We start from the raw sequence: 17,044 nt of genomic DNA, 5'->3' as shown, positions 1-17,044 counted from the left end.
ACACGCTGTGTCGACCCCTAACGGGACAAGCCGAAAGGGTTTTTTTAATTTCTGTTACAGTCTTATACCCTGAAGTGTCTGTGAGAGTGACTCCCTGAATGTCCGTTGGGCTCAATAATGAATTTACTTGTGTCTCTCTATTTGTCATTAGTACCCAAAGCGTTAGTATTTATGACCTGATGTGAAGGCTCCATGATACTAAATATCCTTATCAAGGTCAACTCCACTCTTCAACATAATTCACATTGTGTTTGTAAATACAGAGGATGCAACGAAAATTTTCCTTCCATTACGTGTAGTGGTTTTGTCACTTGATCAAATGTGTTTTGCTGCAGAATGTCAGAATAACCAATCTGACATTAATTATAAGTTATTGGGCATCAGCAGGAGCATGTTGGGTTTGGGCATGAGACTTGCTTATTCATGATCAATGTTAAACCATCTGTGCAGCACCTTTGCATACTGATTTGATTCTCCTCAAACCATTGAAACACATTTTTTCATTGCTTGAGTATGAAAATGATTACTGAGGCTTTGCGAGTATAGTGTTTCATAACTCCCTAAAGGTAGAGACATACGAGTTCATCCAACTTGCAATAAGCAACCACAGAATGGCATATTTTCTTGCTTCTCTGTGTTTCCTGGGTTCTCTTCTACAAACCTTGGATCTATGTGAATTTTCTGCTTCAGAGTTTCAACTGGAAGGAGATTATTTAATTGGTGGGCTTTTTGATATTCATCATGTGAATGCCCCTGACTATCATGACAAACCAGAAGCCATCGACTGCTCCAGGTATGTAATACAATAAACCTGAGCAGATGTCTGGCAGATTTATCTCCTAATCATTTAATTTCTACATTATCATATATGTTGTAAAATGTGAGAGCTGACCGTAGTCCTTGAAAAAATAATAGTTATTTAAACCTTTGTAATGCTCAAATCATTCTGGCAAAATTCACTAAACCGTTTTTGACATTGTAGTTCAAATTGTCAAAAACTAATCCCTCTACTGTTGTCCATTCTCTCTGTAGTCAACCATTTCTTCTCCCAAACTATCGAAGATTTCAGTTGATGAGATTCTCTGTGGAGGAAATCAATAACTCTGCCAATTTACTGCCTAATGTATCTCTGGGCTATGATATATTTGACCACTGCTCAGATGTGCAGAGTTTCCCAGATGTTTTAAAACTCATCTCAGTCAATGGTTTGATCAACCCTAGGCATGAGCACCATAACAAGAGGTCCAAAATCTCAAATGTAATAGGAGTTGTTGGTCCCTTTACAAGCACTCAGGTCCTGAGTGTGGCCCCACTGTTCATGGTGGATTTCATACCCATGGTATTTTTGCTAATCATTGTGTATTCACATTTTTGTTCAATTTAGATTGAATGAATAAAAACAGACCAACATTAAAAATTTGATAAAATGTCATCATTATTATATGTTTAGCTTTTGAATTATGTAAATTTGAACTTTGCATTTTTTGTTTTTGTCGCTGAAAATTATTAATTTCTTTGATAATATATTGACAGGTCAGTTACGGAGCTTCTAGTTCTGTTTTTTCAAGAAAGCAGAATTTTCCCTCTTTTCTGCGAACAGTGCAACCCAATAAGGATGTCATAGAGGCGATTGTTAACATTGTGCTGCACTTCAAATGGAGCTGGGTTGCTTTTCTTAACAGTGATAACGATTTTGGTATCGATGGACGTGATTTTTTCATTAAGAGGATTAAGGACACAGACATTTGTCTGGCTTACACGAAAGATCTCAATATAAATACAAATTTTCACCAGATGTTCAAACGAATAGAAGCACAAAGAGTGCACACCATTATTGTTTTTGCTCCAAAGGGAATTGCTGAAGCTGTAATTGGATCAGCAATACGACTGAATGTTACAAACAAGGTGTGGATTGCAGATGATGGATGGTCCCTAAACAAGAAGCTCCCCAAGGAGAAAGGAATCAGAAAAATTGGAACTATAATTGGAGTTTCACAACCAGAAGTAACAATACCCGGTTTCAATAAATTTATTTATTCTGAAAAAAACCAAACTCATTGCAAGTACAACGGCCTCAGTACAAAAGACATCATTGATGCAGATCCATCCTTCTCTTTTCCTGTGTATTCTGCTGTTTATACCATCGCTCATGCCTTACACAAAGCCTTGCAATGTGGAAATGATGGGTGTAATAACAATGTTACAGTACATCCACAAATGGTAAGTATACCAGTAATTAGACATCTTAAATTCTTCATTTATGTTTATGAATGTTAAATTGATGATAGGCCCTTTAGAAATTTATTATAAAATGTCATTTTTATCTAGGTAATTGCATTACATTTTTTGTTTTAATTTTTGGTACAGCTGTATGATATATCAACCTTTGTCAATGTCATTCAATTTACCTGAATTTACTGAGAGCTATAATGTCTAACGGGGCGGCACGGTGGTGCAGTGGATAGCACTGTCGCTGCACAGCAATGTGGTTCCCAGTTCAAGTCACGCTCTGTGAGGAGTTTGCATGTTCTCCCCGTGTCTGTGTGGGTTCTCTCCGGGTTCTCCGGCTTCTTCCCACCTCCAAAAAACATGTGCTTCAGGTTAAAGTTCCAAATTGCCCGTAGTGTGTGAGTGTGTATGTCCATGGTTGTCTGTCTCTGTGTGGCTCTGCGTCAGGCCTAGTTTGCCCTGCCTCACGCCCTAAACCAGCTGGGATAGGCTCCAGCTCCCCGTGAACCGCTACGGCGGATAAAGCGGTTCGGAAGATGGATGAATGAATGATGAATATAATGTCTCACCTCAGATCAGTTGTTTGAACCAGCATGTGTAAACCGATGTAAGCTTAGATTTGTGCACTGACAACTCTATAGTATTTTCCGCACCACAAGGCGCACTGAACTATAAGGCGCACCCTCAATAATTTGTTTGTTTTATAATTTATTTCATATATAAGGCGCACCGGATTATAAGGCGCACACAATAAAAATAAATAGAATGTATTTGATAAACTGCAGCGGCTGTAGTTGCGCAATCCGTCCACTAGATAGAGCCGCGCTGCTCAGGCAGTCATGATTGCATTCATGACTTCCTGACTACCTTTGAATGCCCCCTATTGTTATGTGAACAAGCCCTTCTGAGCCGCATCAAGGAAACCTGATCACTTGATCACTTTGCCATCTTAGAAAGAAGTCAACACACATATTAAAAAACCTGACATTAAAAACTGGTTAAATTCATTACGAGTGCAGTCAGTGTGAACAGAGCGGATTATTTCCTGATCTGAAAATCGAAGCAGATATTTAAGCTCCGATGTTCGTCTTCGTTTATTAATTAAATATTGTTTCGATAGATCGGTAGTCCAGTCGGATGTGAGGTGCAGCTATTTGCTGTTCTGTGTCCTAAACAATTTTTTAACTAGTTTTTAATGTCAGGTTGCTAATTTACTGGCAAATATGACGCTGTTTTACTCCTAGAACTGACTTTAACGTCGGTGTCTCACCGCCGTGAATCTCACCGCACGTCGCTGCAGACAGAATACACAAGCCAGAGCTATCAACTACATTTGTAAATCAATTGCAGCACACCCGTTGGCACCTTTGTCTAGCAGTGACTCTGCTCTTGAAATTTAAGAAAAGGCTGGAAGTTCATCTTTGAGGGTCTTTCATTCACCTTTATGCCAGTTCCTCCGTGTGTTTCCACAGTCTAATAGAATGGACCGTCACTAGATTCCAGATGACAGCACAATGGCATTTCTAAGACCAATTAAGTTTAAAGTGGGTTATTTCCGGCCCCAAATAGTTAGGAAATACTGAGATCAGTCAGTCAAACTTTATTAATAGAATTGTTGAAAGTTCCTTATGTTTTGCTACGTAATCACCGGTGCTCCTACAGTCTGCTCTACCGTCTGAGAGCAGCTCAGTCAGAGCCGGGACTTCGGTGACGCCCCTTGACTACCGTTGTTAGGGGGCGTGGGCCCGAGTTCCTTGTGAGGGTGCGCCTCTGGTGGCGGAGTGCGGCATGACTGGCGGCCAGACTGCCGGGTTTTTTTCAGCGATCATGTTTATAACCAATATTAATATGAATATTAATCCATATATAAGACGCACCGGATTATAAGGCGCACTACGGGTTTATGAGAAAATTTTAGGCTTTGAGGTGCGCCTTATAGTGCAGAAAATACGGTAATTAGTTCTCATAAGTTACCTGCCAAAAACGACGCCCAAGTTCAATTAAGAAAATACAAATATTTATTCAGTCTACACCCATGTATGCATCCATATCCATATGTCCAACACATGCAAACAATGATCATCTGAATTTTGTGTTCCCACATCAGATTCTAGCAGAGCTGAAAAAGTCAAACTTCACACTTTTAAACCAGACTATTGAGTATGATGAGAATGGAGACCCAAAATTTGGTTACTATTATATAGTTTACTGGAATCACAGAGGTGATGCAGAGAAGGTTGGCTTTTTCCATTTCCACCCCTGGGTCAATTTTTTCATCAACCGCACTAAAATTCAGTGGTACAAAAAGGGAGAGGTAAGTCATTACTTTAATGCTTTATACTGTATTCTATCTATCATCAATACAATGGGGGTTTTTTTATTTTACATTCTTGTTGACTCATTGTAAATATATTTATATAATTGTTTCTTGTACCTGCACTGTTTTTTATAATAGTTTTTGCTACCTGTATTTTCCATTCTATTCTATATTTTGGAAATGGATGTGAAGTGCACAACCATCTCTGTCACCTTGGCCATGGAAGGTTTTCGTTCCTATACCACACCACTATCTGTCAACGATTTCCCTAACCCTCCCTGAAAATCTCTGTAGGATACAGGACTCTGAGTGGAATATGCATCTCCTTTTTCTTTTCTTTACAGCAAAAGTTCACTACAATATTCTCCTTGTTTCCTTATATTTTATTTTTTGCTTTAAATGATTGCAGGTGCCTACCTCAATATGCTCACAAGAATGCCCTGTCGGATATGCAAAAAATCAAAATGGAATCTACAAATGTTGTTTCAATTGTGAAGTGTGTCCAAACGGAACTTATATCAACATTACAGGTAAATGAAATTACATAATTTTTAATTTTTTAATTTTATATACTGATTTTAATCCCCACAGGGAAATTAATGGTACACTCTAGTTAGTTTTGAATCATGCATATACACTGTATATGTGTGTACAGGCCCTGAACACACAAACACACACAAAGGGGGTCTATATGCATGCAGAGGAGGTAGAATGGCGGGCAGCTCCTTTGTGGCACGCCCAAATGAACAACATGTAAGGGGTACGGCGACTTGCTCAAGGGCACCTTGGTAGCACTCCGGAGGTGAACTGACACCTCCCACTGTCAGCTCACCTCCAGGTGTTGTTTTAGGTGGGAGCGGAAATCGAACCGCCGATCTTGAAACATTGGACAACCTGCTCTACCACACACTCTACCATTGAGCCACTGCCGCCCCGAGACATACAACAACGTACAAAGCTGTGCCACTTACTTGGAACATGTCGCTAAACTCATACTTGACTTTTCTAATGGCTAAGAAACGTAGCCTGTCAATAAAGAAACATCAGCCTATATTTCCATTCTGATGAAATGCCATGAAAAATAATCTTGAATTTATTTTCTGAACATCCATCAATCCATCGTCATCCGCTCATCCGTAGTCGGGTCGCAGCTGCTTTAACAGACCCCAAACTTCCCTTTACCTAGCCACATTAACCAGCTCTCTCTGGGGAATCCCGGGGCGTTCCCAGGCCAATGTTGAGATATAATCCCTCCACGTGGTCTTGGGTCTGGAGGTACCAGGAACAAGTCCGTAGGGAGAAACCTTGATGGCATCTGCACCAGACGCCCGACCACCTCAGCTGACTCTTACGTGATGGAGCAGTAGCTCTACTCTGAGCTACCAGCCTCAGAACACCCATTTTGGCCACTTGTATCCACGATCTTATTCCTTTGGTCATGCCCCATCGCTCATGGCCATAGGTGAGGGCAGGAACAAGGATCGAACAGTAGATGGAGAGCATTTTTAAAACTCCTTCACTTGAGGCAGGACCTCATTCCCCACTAGGAGAAGGAAATCCACCGGTTTCCTGCAAAAAAAAACCATGGCTTCCGATTCGGAGGTGCTGATCCTCATCCCTGCTGCTTAGTGAAAGCTGACATGAAGGTAGTTGGTGTGAGAGAAGAGAATACAGAAGATAAGGTTAGATGGAGGCAACTGATTCGCAATCCCTGAAGGAAAAAGCTGAAAGGAAAAGAAGAAGAAGAAATAATTTTATACATATAATACTTATAACAATTACATTTTCTGAACAATAACATAAAATAAATGCTATGAAACAGTTCAAAAAAATAAACTGTTCAGGTCAAATGTATATTGAGCTGGTTTGTTGGTCATATTAAAATTATATCAAAGATAATTCATACTATTAACAACTTTCTTTCGATTTTCTTTTGCCAACTGAATACTTCAGAATTAAACAAAAATGAATCTTAAAATTGCATCACTGCTACTGCTGTAACAATGCTTCCTCAAACGCATGATAATTTTTCAAAATATTGACCATGACTTTATTGATAATTTGTTCTTTGTGTTGAACAGAGGACCCCTACCATTGTCTCCCCTGTAAGGATACAGAATGGTCTGAACCAGGCAGTACATCATGCAGTCTGCGGGTGGTGGAATATGTCCCATTCACAGACAGTGGGGCGATAATGATCACAGTTGGGGCCTGGATCTTAGTGGGTCTCACATTAGCCATGTCTGCTGTCTTTGCCATCAACTACAACACACCTGTTGTCAGATCTGCTGGGGGGCCAATGTGCTTCCTTATTTTAGGCTGCCTAACTCTCTGTACTGTTAGTGTGTTTGTTCACTTTGAAAAGCCAACAATCTCCTTTTGTGTTTTAAGGTTCTTACCTTTTGTTTTGTTCTACACAGTTTGTCTTGCATGTTTTGTTGTTCGTTCTTTTCAAATTGTTTGCATTTTTAAAATTGCTGCCAAGTTCCCCAAGATCCATATTTGGTGGATGAAATATCACGGGCAGTGGTTGGTCATCATTGTGGCTTTTGTTACTCAGGCACTTTTATTTCTAATTAACTATTCTTTCCATCCACCCAAGCCCTACAATGAAACAATTTGGTACCCAGACAAAATCATACTTGGTTGTAACATTAATGTTAATGAAGTCTTAATTTCCACACTTTTACTTGGAACCTTGTGTTTCCTTTGCTTCATTTTCTCATATATGGGAAAAGACCTCCCAAAAAATTATAATGAGGCCAAAGCAATAACCTTCTGTCTGCTTCTGCTCATTCTCACTTGGATTATCTTTGCCACTGTGTTTATGCTTTATCGTGGCAAGTACATCCAAATATTTAGTGCTCTTGCAATTCTATCCAGTCTCTTCTCTTTTCTGTTCTGGTATTTCTTACCAAAATGTTACATAATAATATTTCAACCTCACAAAAACACAAAGCAATATTTCCAAGATCTCATTCAGAATTATACCAAAACAATAAGTCAGTAGCTTCAGCAAATGTGTCACCACTGATGGAATTACTAATGTGCTTCAGGTCTTCCAACTATTTTCAGTGCATTTCTAGTTATTATTAGCTACGTACATACGTAGCTAATGAAATTTACTGTAGTCAGAATCTATATACAGTAATTCTATTCTCAGAAAGTTTTGTTATAACAGTCACATCTGCCAGGTGTAATGCAAACCACAACCTGCCAACTGCAATTCAACCATTCAAATCCAACCAAGAAGATATCAAATTCCTCCATTGGACTGTTTTGCCACAAATGATGTGTGCTCAGGACTGACAACTGAAGCAGCGACAGAAACATGATCTTATGTTATGGTTCCTTCAAAGGCTCTGCACCTGATGATGAGTGGTGAAATGCTTCTTTTCATCGTGTCATTGGACTTAGGTGTACAAACATAAAATGTGTTCTAAACTGGTCTTTATGGTTGATTTTTTTTTTTTAAACCCAGCAGCATCAATTTTGAGGAGCAGCCATTTAAAGACTTGCTTTTAATGTCATTCAATTTGAAGTGATATTGCTGTGAAAGACAGTGTGTAGTTCCAATATTCATTCATATATTTTAGCTAATTATTTACAGGGTTTTTTTTCCAAAGATTACACTGCTTTTATTTTATTTCCACTCTAATAATCAAGTTAAATTAGATGCACGTTGAGTACAAGTAAAAACACAACTGGGCTCCACCGGTAGGAGAGGGGACCATGGTTCTACCTGTACCTGCTTTGATTAGAAGCAGTGCTGCAGATGAAAGGAAACTTTAAGGCATGTGACGAACCAGTGGGCCTTCATTATGAGAACTGCTCAAGTAATTCTACTGCATTCAATATGGCTTAATATTAATCACAAGACAACCTCTCATACACTCTAAAGAACTCCAAAACTCAAAAGAGTTATTTACCTTGCCCTTAACCCTAGAGAACCTCCACCCATTTATTTTTACAGGAAAATTATGTGGGTTGTACCACAGACCAAGTGGACCATATAGAACATATAGACTATAGAATTTCTGAAGTTTTTTCAGAACAATACGTTTTGTTGTTATAGATTTTATTATTATTTTATTATTATTATTTCATTACTATTTTGGAGAGATCACTTTCTGTCACAGACATATGACTGTCACATGGTCATGATACCAGGATGTGGAGTATACGTCGCTTAGGGACTTAACAAGGTAAAATCAGACATAAAGCTTTATAGCAAAGAGACAGGGACATTCAAAGCATGTGACACCAGTGTCACCATGGGTCCTCTCAGGTTAAATCTGTGTGTCAGATATTTCAGTGGTATTGAGTCAAATATGATTTCATGCCATCCTGCAATAGTAGGTGAGGTATCCTCAATCCATTTAAATATGTTTTTTGCAGGCAGCAAATGTAAGAACACTGAAAAGTCTGCTTTGGCACAAATGTTTGATATTAGGGCTGGGCACCCCAAGAAGTAGAGACTGAAGATCAGTGTCGAGATGGGTGTCTAGGACCAGAGTAAGTCTCTTCTATTGTTTTCCAATATTCCTGAATATGAACACATAACCAGATGCAAAGACGATAACTACCCACCTCTACTTGACATTTTCTACACATTTCTGTTAGGTTTGAGTTCATCTTTTGTGTTAGCTGGGAGGTGATCTGCATCCGATGCAGGATGTTAAACTGGGTTTCTCTTGCCTTGTTAGAAATACAGATTTCCTTTGCAAGCTGCCATATGTGTCTGTCCATGTTGAGTCATCTATTAGGAGAATAAATTTGTTACTCCACATGTGTCTTAAGTAATCAGAAAATGCACCACCAGCACAACTAAGAGCCTCATAGCCCTGACCAAGGATTGATTTATTGCCTTTTTAAAGAAATCATTTCTCTATCTGTGCGGTTTGACAATCAAAGACATACTTATATTTATTCTGAATAAAGTTCCAAATTTGTAAATACCGAAAGAAGTGATTCCCAGGGAGGTCATCCTTCCATTTAACCTGCTCAAAAGTGAGCATTATTCCATTATCAAACAGATCTCCGAGAGTCGCAATTCCCCTGTCCCTCCAGATGTTAAATCCCTTATCTAACCTAGCCACAGTAAAGTCAATGGGAAGATAATGATTGAATCCAGCCCTCCAGTTTTTTAATTGCTTGCCAGGCTTGTAAACTAGTTCTGATAATGATGTTATCGTCCATAACATTCCTGATCTTTATTCCCAGGACGAATAAAAGATGATTAATAGTTTTTTACATTTTACATTGATAAAGTTGTCCCAAAATGCTCCAACTTTCTAACCTTGCAAGACTTGTCAGTCATGCATGAAAAAAAAATTAGAGAAGGAATTACATTTATGTGCTTTATTCCATCTGTTCGTATATGCATCTCTTCTGTAATTAGCTATCTTAAGTAAAAAACCTCCTGTAGAATCACATGGTACAACATTTGCATGTAATGCTGTTGGCATAGATTTAAATAAAAGAGTTCAAATCTTATTGGGTTATGTTACTTTCAATCTGACAATTTTTGTAGACGAGATGACCGTGATTGTATCGTCTGCCTTCAACAAAGATTATATAATTTGTGATGGAGACTATGATAACTAAATCATAGACATTTTGCTTTTTAAATTTGTCATGAATTTAACTTGGAATTTCTGAATTCTCTACGTTCTCAATACCTCTAGATGGAAGTAGCAACAGAATAAAACAGATATCTGTAATTGTCTCATCCACAGCCTTCATGTAGCCACAAGACGACACAAGCCAGTATCTTATTGTGCCGGTCCCAAGCCCGGATAAATAAAGAGGGTTGCGTCAGGTAGGGCATACAGCGTAAAACTTTTGCCAAATCAAACATGCGAATCAAACCTATGACTTCCATACCGGATCGGTCGAGGCCCGGGTTAACAACGACCGCAATCCATGCTGTTCACCTACAGGGTGCCCGTGGAAATTGGACTACTGTTGGTCGAAGAAGGAGAGGAGGAAAGTGTGTTCGTAGGAGGAGAGAGAAGAGGAATACCAAGAGTATAGGACTGAGAGTAGGGACGTTGAATGTTGGAACTATGACAGGAAAAGGTAGAGAGTTGGTTGACATGATGCAGAGAAGGAAGGTAGACATACTGTGTGTCCAGGAGACCAGGTGGAAAGGTAGTAAGGCTAGAAGTTTAGGAGCAGAGTTCAAGTTGTTCTATCATGGTGTAGATTGAAAAAGAAATGGAGTAGGAGTTATCTTGAAGGAGGAGTTTGTTAGGAATGTCCTGGAGGTAAACAGAGTGTCAGATAGAGTGATGAGTCTGAAACTAGAAACCGAAGGTGTGATGTTCAATGTTGTTAGTGGGTATGCTCCACAGGTAGGATGCATCTGGAGGAGAAAGAGAAATTCTAGTTGGACTTTGATGAAGTGATGCAGAGCATACCTAGAAGTGAGAGAGTTGTCATTAATGTAGACTTCAATGGATACGTTGGTGCAGGAAAAACGATGAGGAGGAGGTGATGGGCAGGTTTGGTATCCAGGAAAGGGATGCAGAAGGACAGATGGTTGTTGACTTTGCAAAAAGGATGGAAATGGCTATAGTGAATACTTTCTTCCAGAAGAGGCACAAGAACATAGGGTAACCTATAAGAGTGGTGGGCGGAGCACACATGTAAACTACATCTTGTGTAGACGGTGTAATATGAAGGAGATCAGTGACTGCAAAGTAGTGGTAGGCGAGAGTGTAGCCAAACAGCATAGGATGGTGGTGTGTAGGATGACTGTGGTGGTGAGGAATATGAAGAATCAGAATCAGAAGAGGGCAAATGATGACTAGACAACTACTTTTAGGAAGGAGTTAAGACAGGCTCTGGGTGGTCAGGAGGTGCTTCCAGATGACTGGACAACTACAGCCAATGTGATCAGGGAGACAGGTAGGAGAGTACTTGGTGTGTCATCTGGAAGGAAAGTAGATAAGGAGACTTGGTGGTGGAATGAGGAGGTACAGGAGTGTATACAGAGAAAGAGGTTAGCCAAGAGGAAGTGGGACACTGAGAGGACTGAGGAGAGTAGACAGGAGTACAGGGAGATGCAGCGTAAGGTGAAGGTAGAGGTAGCAAAGGCCAAACAAGAAGCTTATGAGGATGAGGAAGCTTATGGCAAGACAGAGAGATAGAGATGGGAAGGATGTGCAGCAGGTTAGGGTGATTAAGGATAGAGATGGAAGTCTATTGACAGGTGCCAATAGTGTGATGGGAAGATGGAAAGAGTACTTTGAAGAGTTGATGAACGTGGAAAATGAGAGAGAACAAAGACTAGAAGAGGTGACTGTTGTGGACCAGGAAGTAGCAAAGATTAGTCAGGATGAAGTGAGGAGGGCATTGAAGAGGATGAAGAGTGGAAAGGCAGTTGGTCCTGATGATATACCTGTAGAGGTTTGGAAGTGTCTAGGAGAGGTGGCAGTAGAGTTTCTGACTGGGTTGTTCAATAGTATCTTAGATAGTGAGAAGATGCCTGAGGAATGGAGGAGAAGTGTGCTGGTGCCCATTTTTAAGAACAAGGGAGATGTGCAGAGTTGTGGCAACTACAGAGGAATAAAGCTGATGAGCCACACAATGAAGTTATGGGAGAGAGTAGTGGAAGCTAGACTAAGGGCAGAAGTGAACTTTTGTGAGCAGCAGTATGGTTTCATGCCAAAAAAGAGTACTACAGATGCAGTATTTGCTTTGAGGATGTTGATAGAGAAGTACAGAGAAGGCCAGAGGGAGCTGCATTGTGTTTTTGTAGATCTGGAGAAAGCTTATGACAGGGTGCCCAGAGAGGAACTGTGGTATTGTATGAGGAGGTCTGGAGTGGCAGAGAAGTATGTTAGAGCGGTGCAGGACATGTATGACGACTGTAAGACAGTGGTGAGGTGTGCTGTAGGTGTGACAGAGGAGTTCAAGGTGGAGGTGGGACTGCATCAGGGATCAGCTCTGAACCCCTTCTTGTTCGCTATGATGATGTACAGGCTGACAGACGAGGTTAGACAGGAATCTCCATGGACTATGATGTTTGCAGATGACATTGTGATCTGTAGTGAGAGCAGGGAACAGGTGGAGGAGAAGCTAGAGAGGTGGAGGTTTGTCCTGGAAAGGAGAGGAATTAAGGTTAGCCGCAGTAAGACAGAGTACATCTGTGTGAATGAGAGGGACCCAAGTGGAAGAGTGAGGTTACAGGGAGAAGAGATCAAGAAGGTGGAGGATTTTAAGTACTTAGGCTCAACAGTCCAGAGCAATGGAGAGTGTGGAAAAGAGGAGCAGAAGCATGTACAGGCAGGATGGAATGGGTGGAGAAAAGTGTAAGGTGTGATGTTTGATAGAAGAGTTTCAGCTAAAATGAAAGGAAAGGTGTACAAAACTGTGATGAGACCAGCGATGTCATAGAGACAGTGTCACTGAGGAAAAGACAGGAGGCAGAGCTGGAGGTAGCAGAGATGAAGATGATGAGGTTCTCTCTGGGAGTGACCAGGAAGTATAGGATCAGGAATGAGTACATCAGAGGGACAGCACATGTTAGAGGTTTGGGAGATGAAGTCAGGAGGCCCGACTGAAATGATTTGGACATGTCCAGAGGAGAGATAGTGAATATATTGGTAGAAGGATGCTGAGTTTTGAACTGCCAGGCAGGAGGCCTAGACGAAGACCAAAGAGGAGGTTTATGGATGTAGCGAAAGAGGACATGAAGGTAGTTGGTGTGAGAGAAGAGGATGCAGAAGACAGGGTTAGATGGAGGCAATTGATTCGCTGTGGCGATCCCTGAAGGGAAAAGCCGAAAGGAAAAGAAGAAGTAGAAGAAGTCTCATCTACAGCCTTGAAAACCTTGTGGGTCACAGGTTTTCTACAAATGGATCCTATCCCAGCTGGCCACGGGCAAGAGCCAGGGAACACCTCGGACGCGTCGCCAGCGTATCGCAGTGCCACACATAGACAAAGAACCACATAATGCCACTGTTCCAAATTTTATTGGTCAGTTTACCTAAATTGCATATTTTTGAGATTGGAGGAAGCTGGAGAATTCACACAGACATGTTGCCCACTGCGACACCAAGCTGCCCAGAACTGGCAACATTAAAGGATAAATCACACTGATATTCTGTCCCTGTATTGTTCATTTCCAGCAGTTACATTACAATGATTCAAAAGAAGGTTGCTGTGTCAATAATCTCACCACATGATGGCATCACATCACCACGATACTGCCTCCTTCTGACACCTTTTATATCCTGTGCAGACATTCAGAGATGGTCTAAGGGAGTGTTTCTCAATTGTTTTCAGTTAAGCCCCCAGTTACAAAACAATAACTATGAAATAGTCTTACCACCTAAATCTTAGTAAGTTGTCAGTAGAAAAAAACCATTGAGGCTTACATTTCCTTCCCATCACAACTAATGCATCATTTCTGTGATCTTAACCGATGACACGATGTAACATTCAGACCCCCTGTAATAATCATATTAAATTTATTTTAAATTAATGTCAATGACTTTAGTGCAACTTAAAAAAAAAAAAAATTACTTATCAGTGAGCAATGTTGTGTGGAGTTCTGGGTATTTTGCGTGTTGTTTAATCTTCTTTTTCTTTTGGCTTTTCCTTTGAGGGATTGTCACAGCAATTCAGTTGCCTCCATCTAAACCTGCTTTCTGCATCCTCTTCTCTCACACCAACTACCTTCATGCCCTCTTTCACTACATCCATAAACCTCCTCTCTGGTCTTCCTCTAGGCCTTCTACCTGAGACTTTTCTCCATCTGTTCCATCCTGCCTGTACATGCTTCTTCACCTCTTTTCCACACTGTCCATTGCTCTGGACTGTTGACTCTAAGTACTTAAAATCCTCCACCTTCTTGAACTCTTGTCCCTGTAACTTCATTCTTCCACTTGGGTCCCTCTCATTCACACACGTGTACTCTGCCTTACTGTGGCTAACCTTCATTCCTCTCCATTCCAGGACAAAACTCCACCTCTCTAGCTTCTCCTCCACCTGTTCCCTGCTCTCACTACAGGTCAAATGCCATCTGCAAACATCATGGTCCATGACAATTCCTGTCTAATCTGGTCTTTCAGCCTATCCATCACTGAAGCGAATAAGAAGGAGCTCATAGCTGATCCCTGATGCAGTCCCACCTCCACCTTGAACTCCTCTGTCACACCTACAGCACACCTCACCACTGTCTTACAGTCCTCATACATGTCCTTCAACACTCTAACATACTTCTCTGCAACTCCAGACTTCCTCATACAATACCACAGTTCTTCTCTGGGCACCCTGTCATAAGCTTTCTCCAGATCTACAAAAACACAATGCAGCTCCCTCTGGCCTTCTCTGTACTTCTCTATCAACATCCTCAAAGCAAATACTGCATCTGTAGTACTCTTTTTTGGCATGAAACCGTACTGCTGCTCACAAATGTTCACTTCTGCCCTTAGTCTAGCTTCCACTACTCTCTCCCATAACTTCATTGTATGGCTCATCAGCTTTATTCCTCTGTAGCTGCCACAACTCTGCACATCTCCCTTGTTCTTAAAAATGGGCACGAGCACACTTCTCCTCCATTCTTCAGGCATCGTCTCACTATCTAAGATCCTTTTAAACAACCCAGTCAGAAAATCTACTGCCACTTCTAGACACTGCCTCCTAGACACATCAATGCCCTTCTCACTTCATCCTGACTAATTTTTGATACTTCCTGGTCTACAACAGGTACTTCTTCTAGTCTTTGTTCTCTCTCATTTTCCTCGTTCATCAACTCTTCAAAGTACTCTTTTCATCTTCCCATTACACTACTTGCACCTGACAATAGACTTCCATCCTTATCCTTAATACAAAAACAATACAATTCAGCTCCCACCATTTCATCCTCTGCTCTGACTTTTCTCTCTTCATCTTCCTCACCACCAGAGTCATCCTACACACCAGCATCCTATGCTGTTTGGGTACACTCTCGCCTACCACTACTTTGCAGTCACTGATCTACTTCAGATTACACCATCTACACAAGATGTAGTTTACCTGTGTGCTCCGACCACCACTCTTATAGGTCACCCTATGTTCTTGTGCCTCTTCTGGAAGAAAGTATTCACTATAGCCATTTCCATCCTTTTTGCAAAGTCAACTACCATCTGTCCTTCTGCATTCCTCTCCTGGATACCAAACTTGCCCATCACCTCCTCATCACCTCTGTTTCCTGCACCAACATATCCATTGAAGTCTGCACCAATGACAACTCTCTCACTTCTAGGTATTCTCTGAATCAGTTCATCAAAGTCCAACCAGTATTTCTCCTTCTCCTCCAGCTCACATCCTACCTGTGGAGCATACCCACTAACAACATTGAACATCACGCCTTCGATTTCTAGTTTCAGACTCATCACTCTATCTGACCCTCTTTTTACCTCCAGGACATTCCTAACAAACTCCTCCTTCAAGATAACTCCTACTCCATTTCTCGTCCCATCTACACCATGATAGAATAACTTGAACACTGCTCCTAAACTTCTAGCCTTGCTACCTTTCCACCTGGTCTCCTGGACACACAGTATGTCTACCTTCCTTCTCTGCATCATGTCAACCAACCTGTCATAGTTCCAACATTCAACGTCCCTACTCTCACTCCTATACTCTTGGCGTTCCTCTTCTCTCTCTTCCTACGAACACACTTTCCTCCTGTCCTTCTTTGACCAACAGTAGTCCAATTTCCACCAGCACCCTGTAGGGGAACAGCACCGATGGAGGTCGTTGTTAACCCGGGCCTTGACCGATCCCGTATGGAAGTCATAGATTTGATTCGCATGTTTGATTTGGCAAAAGTTTTATGACGGATCCCCTTCCTGACAGAACCCTCTGTATTACCTGGGCTTGGAACCGGAACAATAAGACACTGGCTTATGCCCTCTTGTGGCTACATTTTGCGTGTTGTTTAATGAGGACATGAATTACAGGTCATGGCTAAAGCTGATTCAACTCTTAATTAACTCAGTCTGTCTCTCTTGATCGAATACTCTCCCTTCCAGCAGAATAATTCATTTGAATCTTCCACCAGCGGGTTACTTGAATTCAAATTATGGTGTGTCTGAGCCATATATCACTTCCAGCCATTAAGTGAGAGTAAATTTCCCTATTTCACATTACCTTTAGGGTCAAACGTTAGAGTGTACAGGCATGGGGACAAAGAAGAGAGTGATAGGCTCCAGCTCCCCGTGACCTGCGACAGCGGATGAAGTGGTTGTGAAAATGAATGAATGAATATTAATGTATGATTTGCCACATATCCGACACATGAGTGAAATGAGAGCTAACAAACCAGGTGACTCCAAAGGGCCTTGTGTGGTCACTATAGGGGGGAGGACAGCGACTTTTACATGCATTTGCATGCTGATTTGTGAGTTCTCTTCCCTATTGTACGTACTATATGTACCTGCATGAACATGAGTGGAAATCACTGAGGCTTAGCCACTACCAGTGTCTCACAGCCTGATAAAA

The 17,044-nt window shown here is 41.1% G+C and overlaps 1 protein-coding gene across 1 annotated transcript; it reads left to right on the top strand.

The window, feature by feature from the left end:
* The first annotated feature begins 611 nt into the window (after window positions 1-611).
* LOC137601704 (taste receptor type 1 member 1-like) lies at window positions 612-7,556 on the top strand. Its single transcript, XM_068324059.1, has 6 exons — window positions 612-793; window positions 1,033-1,339; window positions 1,534-2,220; window positions 4,337-4,543; window positions 4,956-5,076; window positions 6,628-7,556. The coding sequence occupies exons 1-6, from the start codon at window positions 612-614 to the stop codon at window positions 7,554-7,556; spliced, it is 2,433 nt and encodes an 810-aa protein (XP_068180160.1).
* The last annotated feature ends 9,488 nt before the right edge of the window (window positions 7,557-17,044 follow it).

Source organism: Antennarius striatus, chromosome 2 (genome assembly GCF_040054535.1).
Source record: "Antennarius striatus isolate MH-2024 chromosome 2, ASM4005453v1, whole genome shotgun sequence".
Lineage (NCBI taxonomy): Eukaryota > Metazoa > Chordata > Actinopteri > Lophiiformes > Antennariidae > Antennarius > Antennarius striatus.
The sequence above is the reverse complement of the archived record's forward strand: the minus strand, read 5'-3'. Positions and strand labels throughout refer to the sequence as shown.

Coding starts and splice junctions, on each gene's coding strand:
- LOC137601704 (XM_068324059.1), top strand. CDS start 612: ATGGCATATTTTCTTGCTTCTCTGTGTTTCCTGGGTTCTCTTCTACAA. Junction 794..1,032: donor GAAGCCATCGACTGCTCCAG/GTATGTAATACA, acceptor TTCTCTCTGTAG/TCAACCATTTCTTCTCCCAA. Junction 5,077..6,627: donor AACTTATATCAACATTACAG/GTAAATGAAATT, acceptor TGTGTTGAACAG/AGGACCCCTACCATTGTCTC.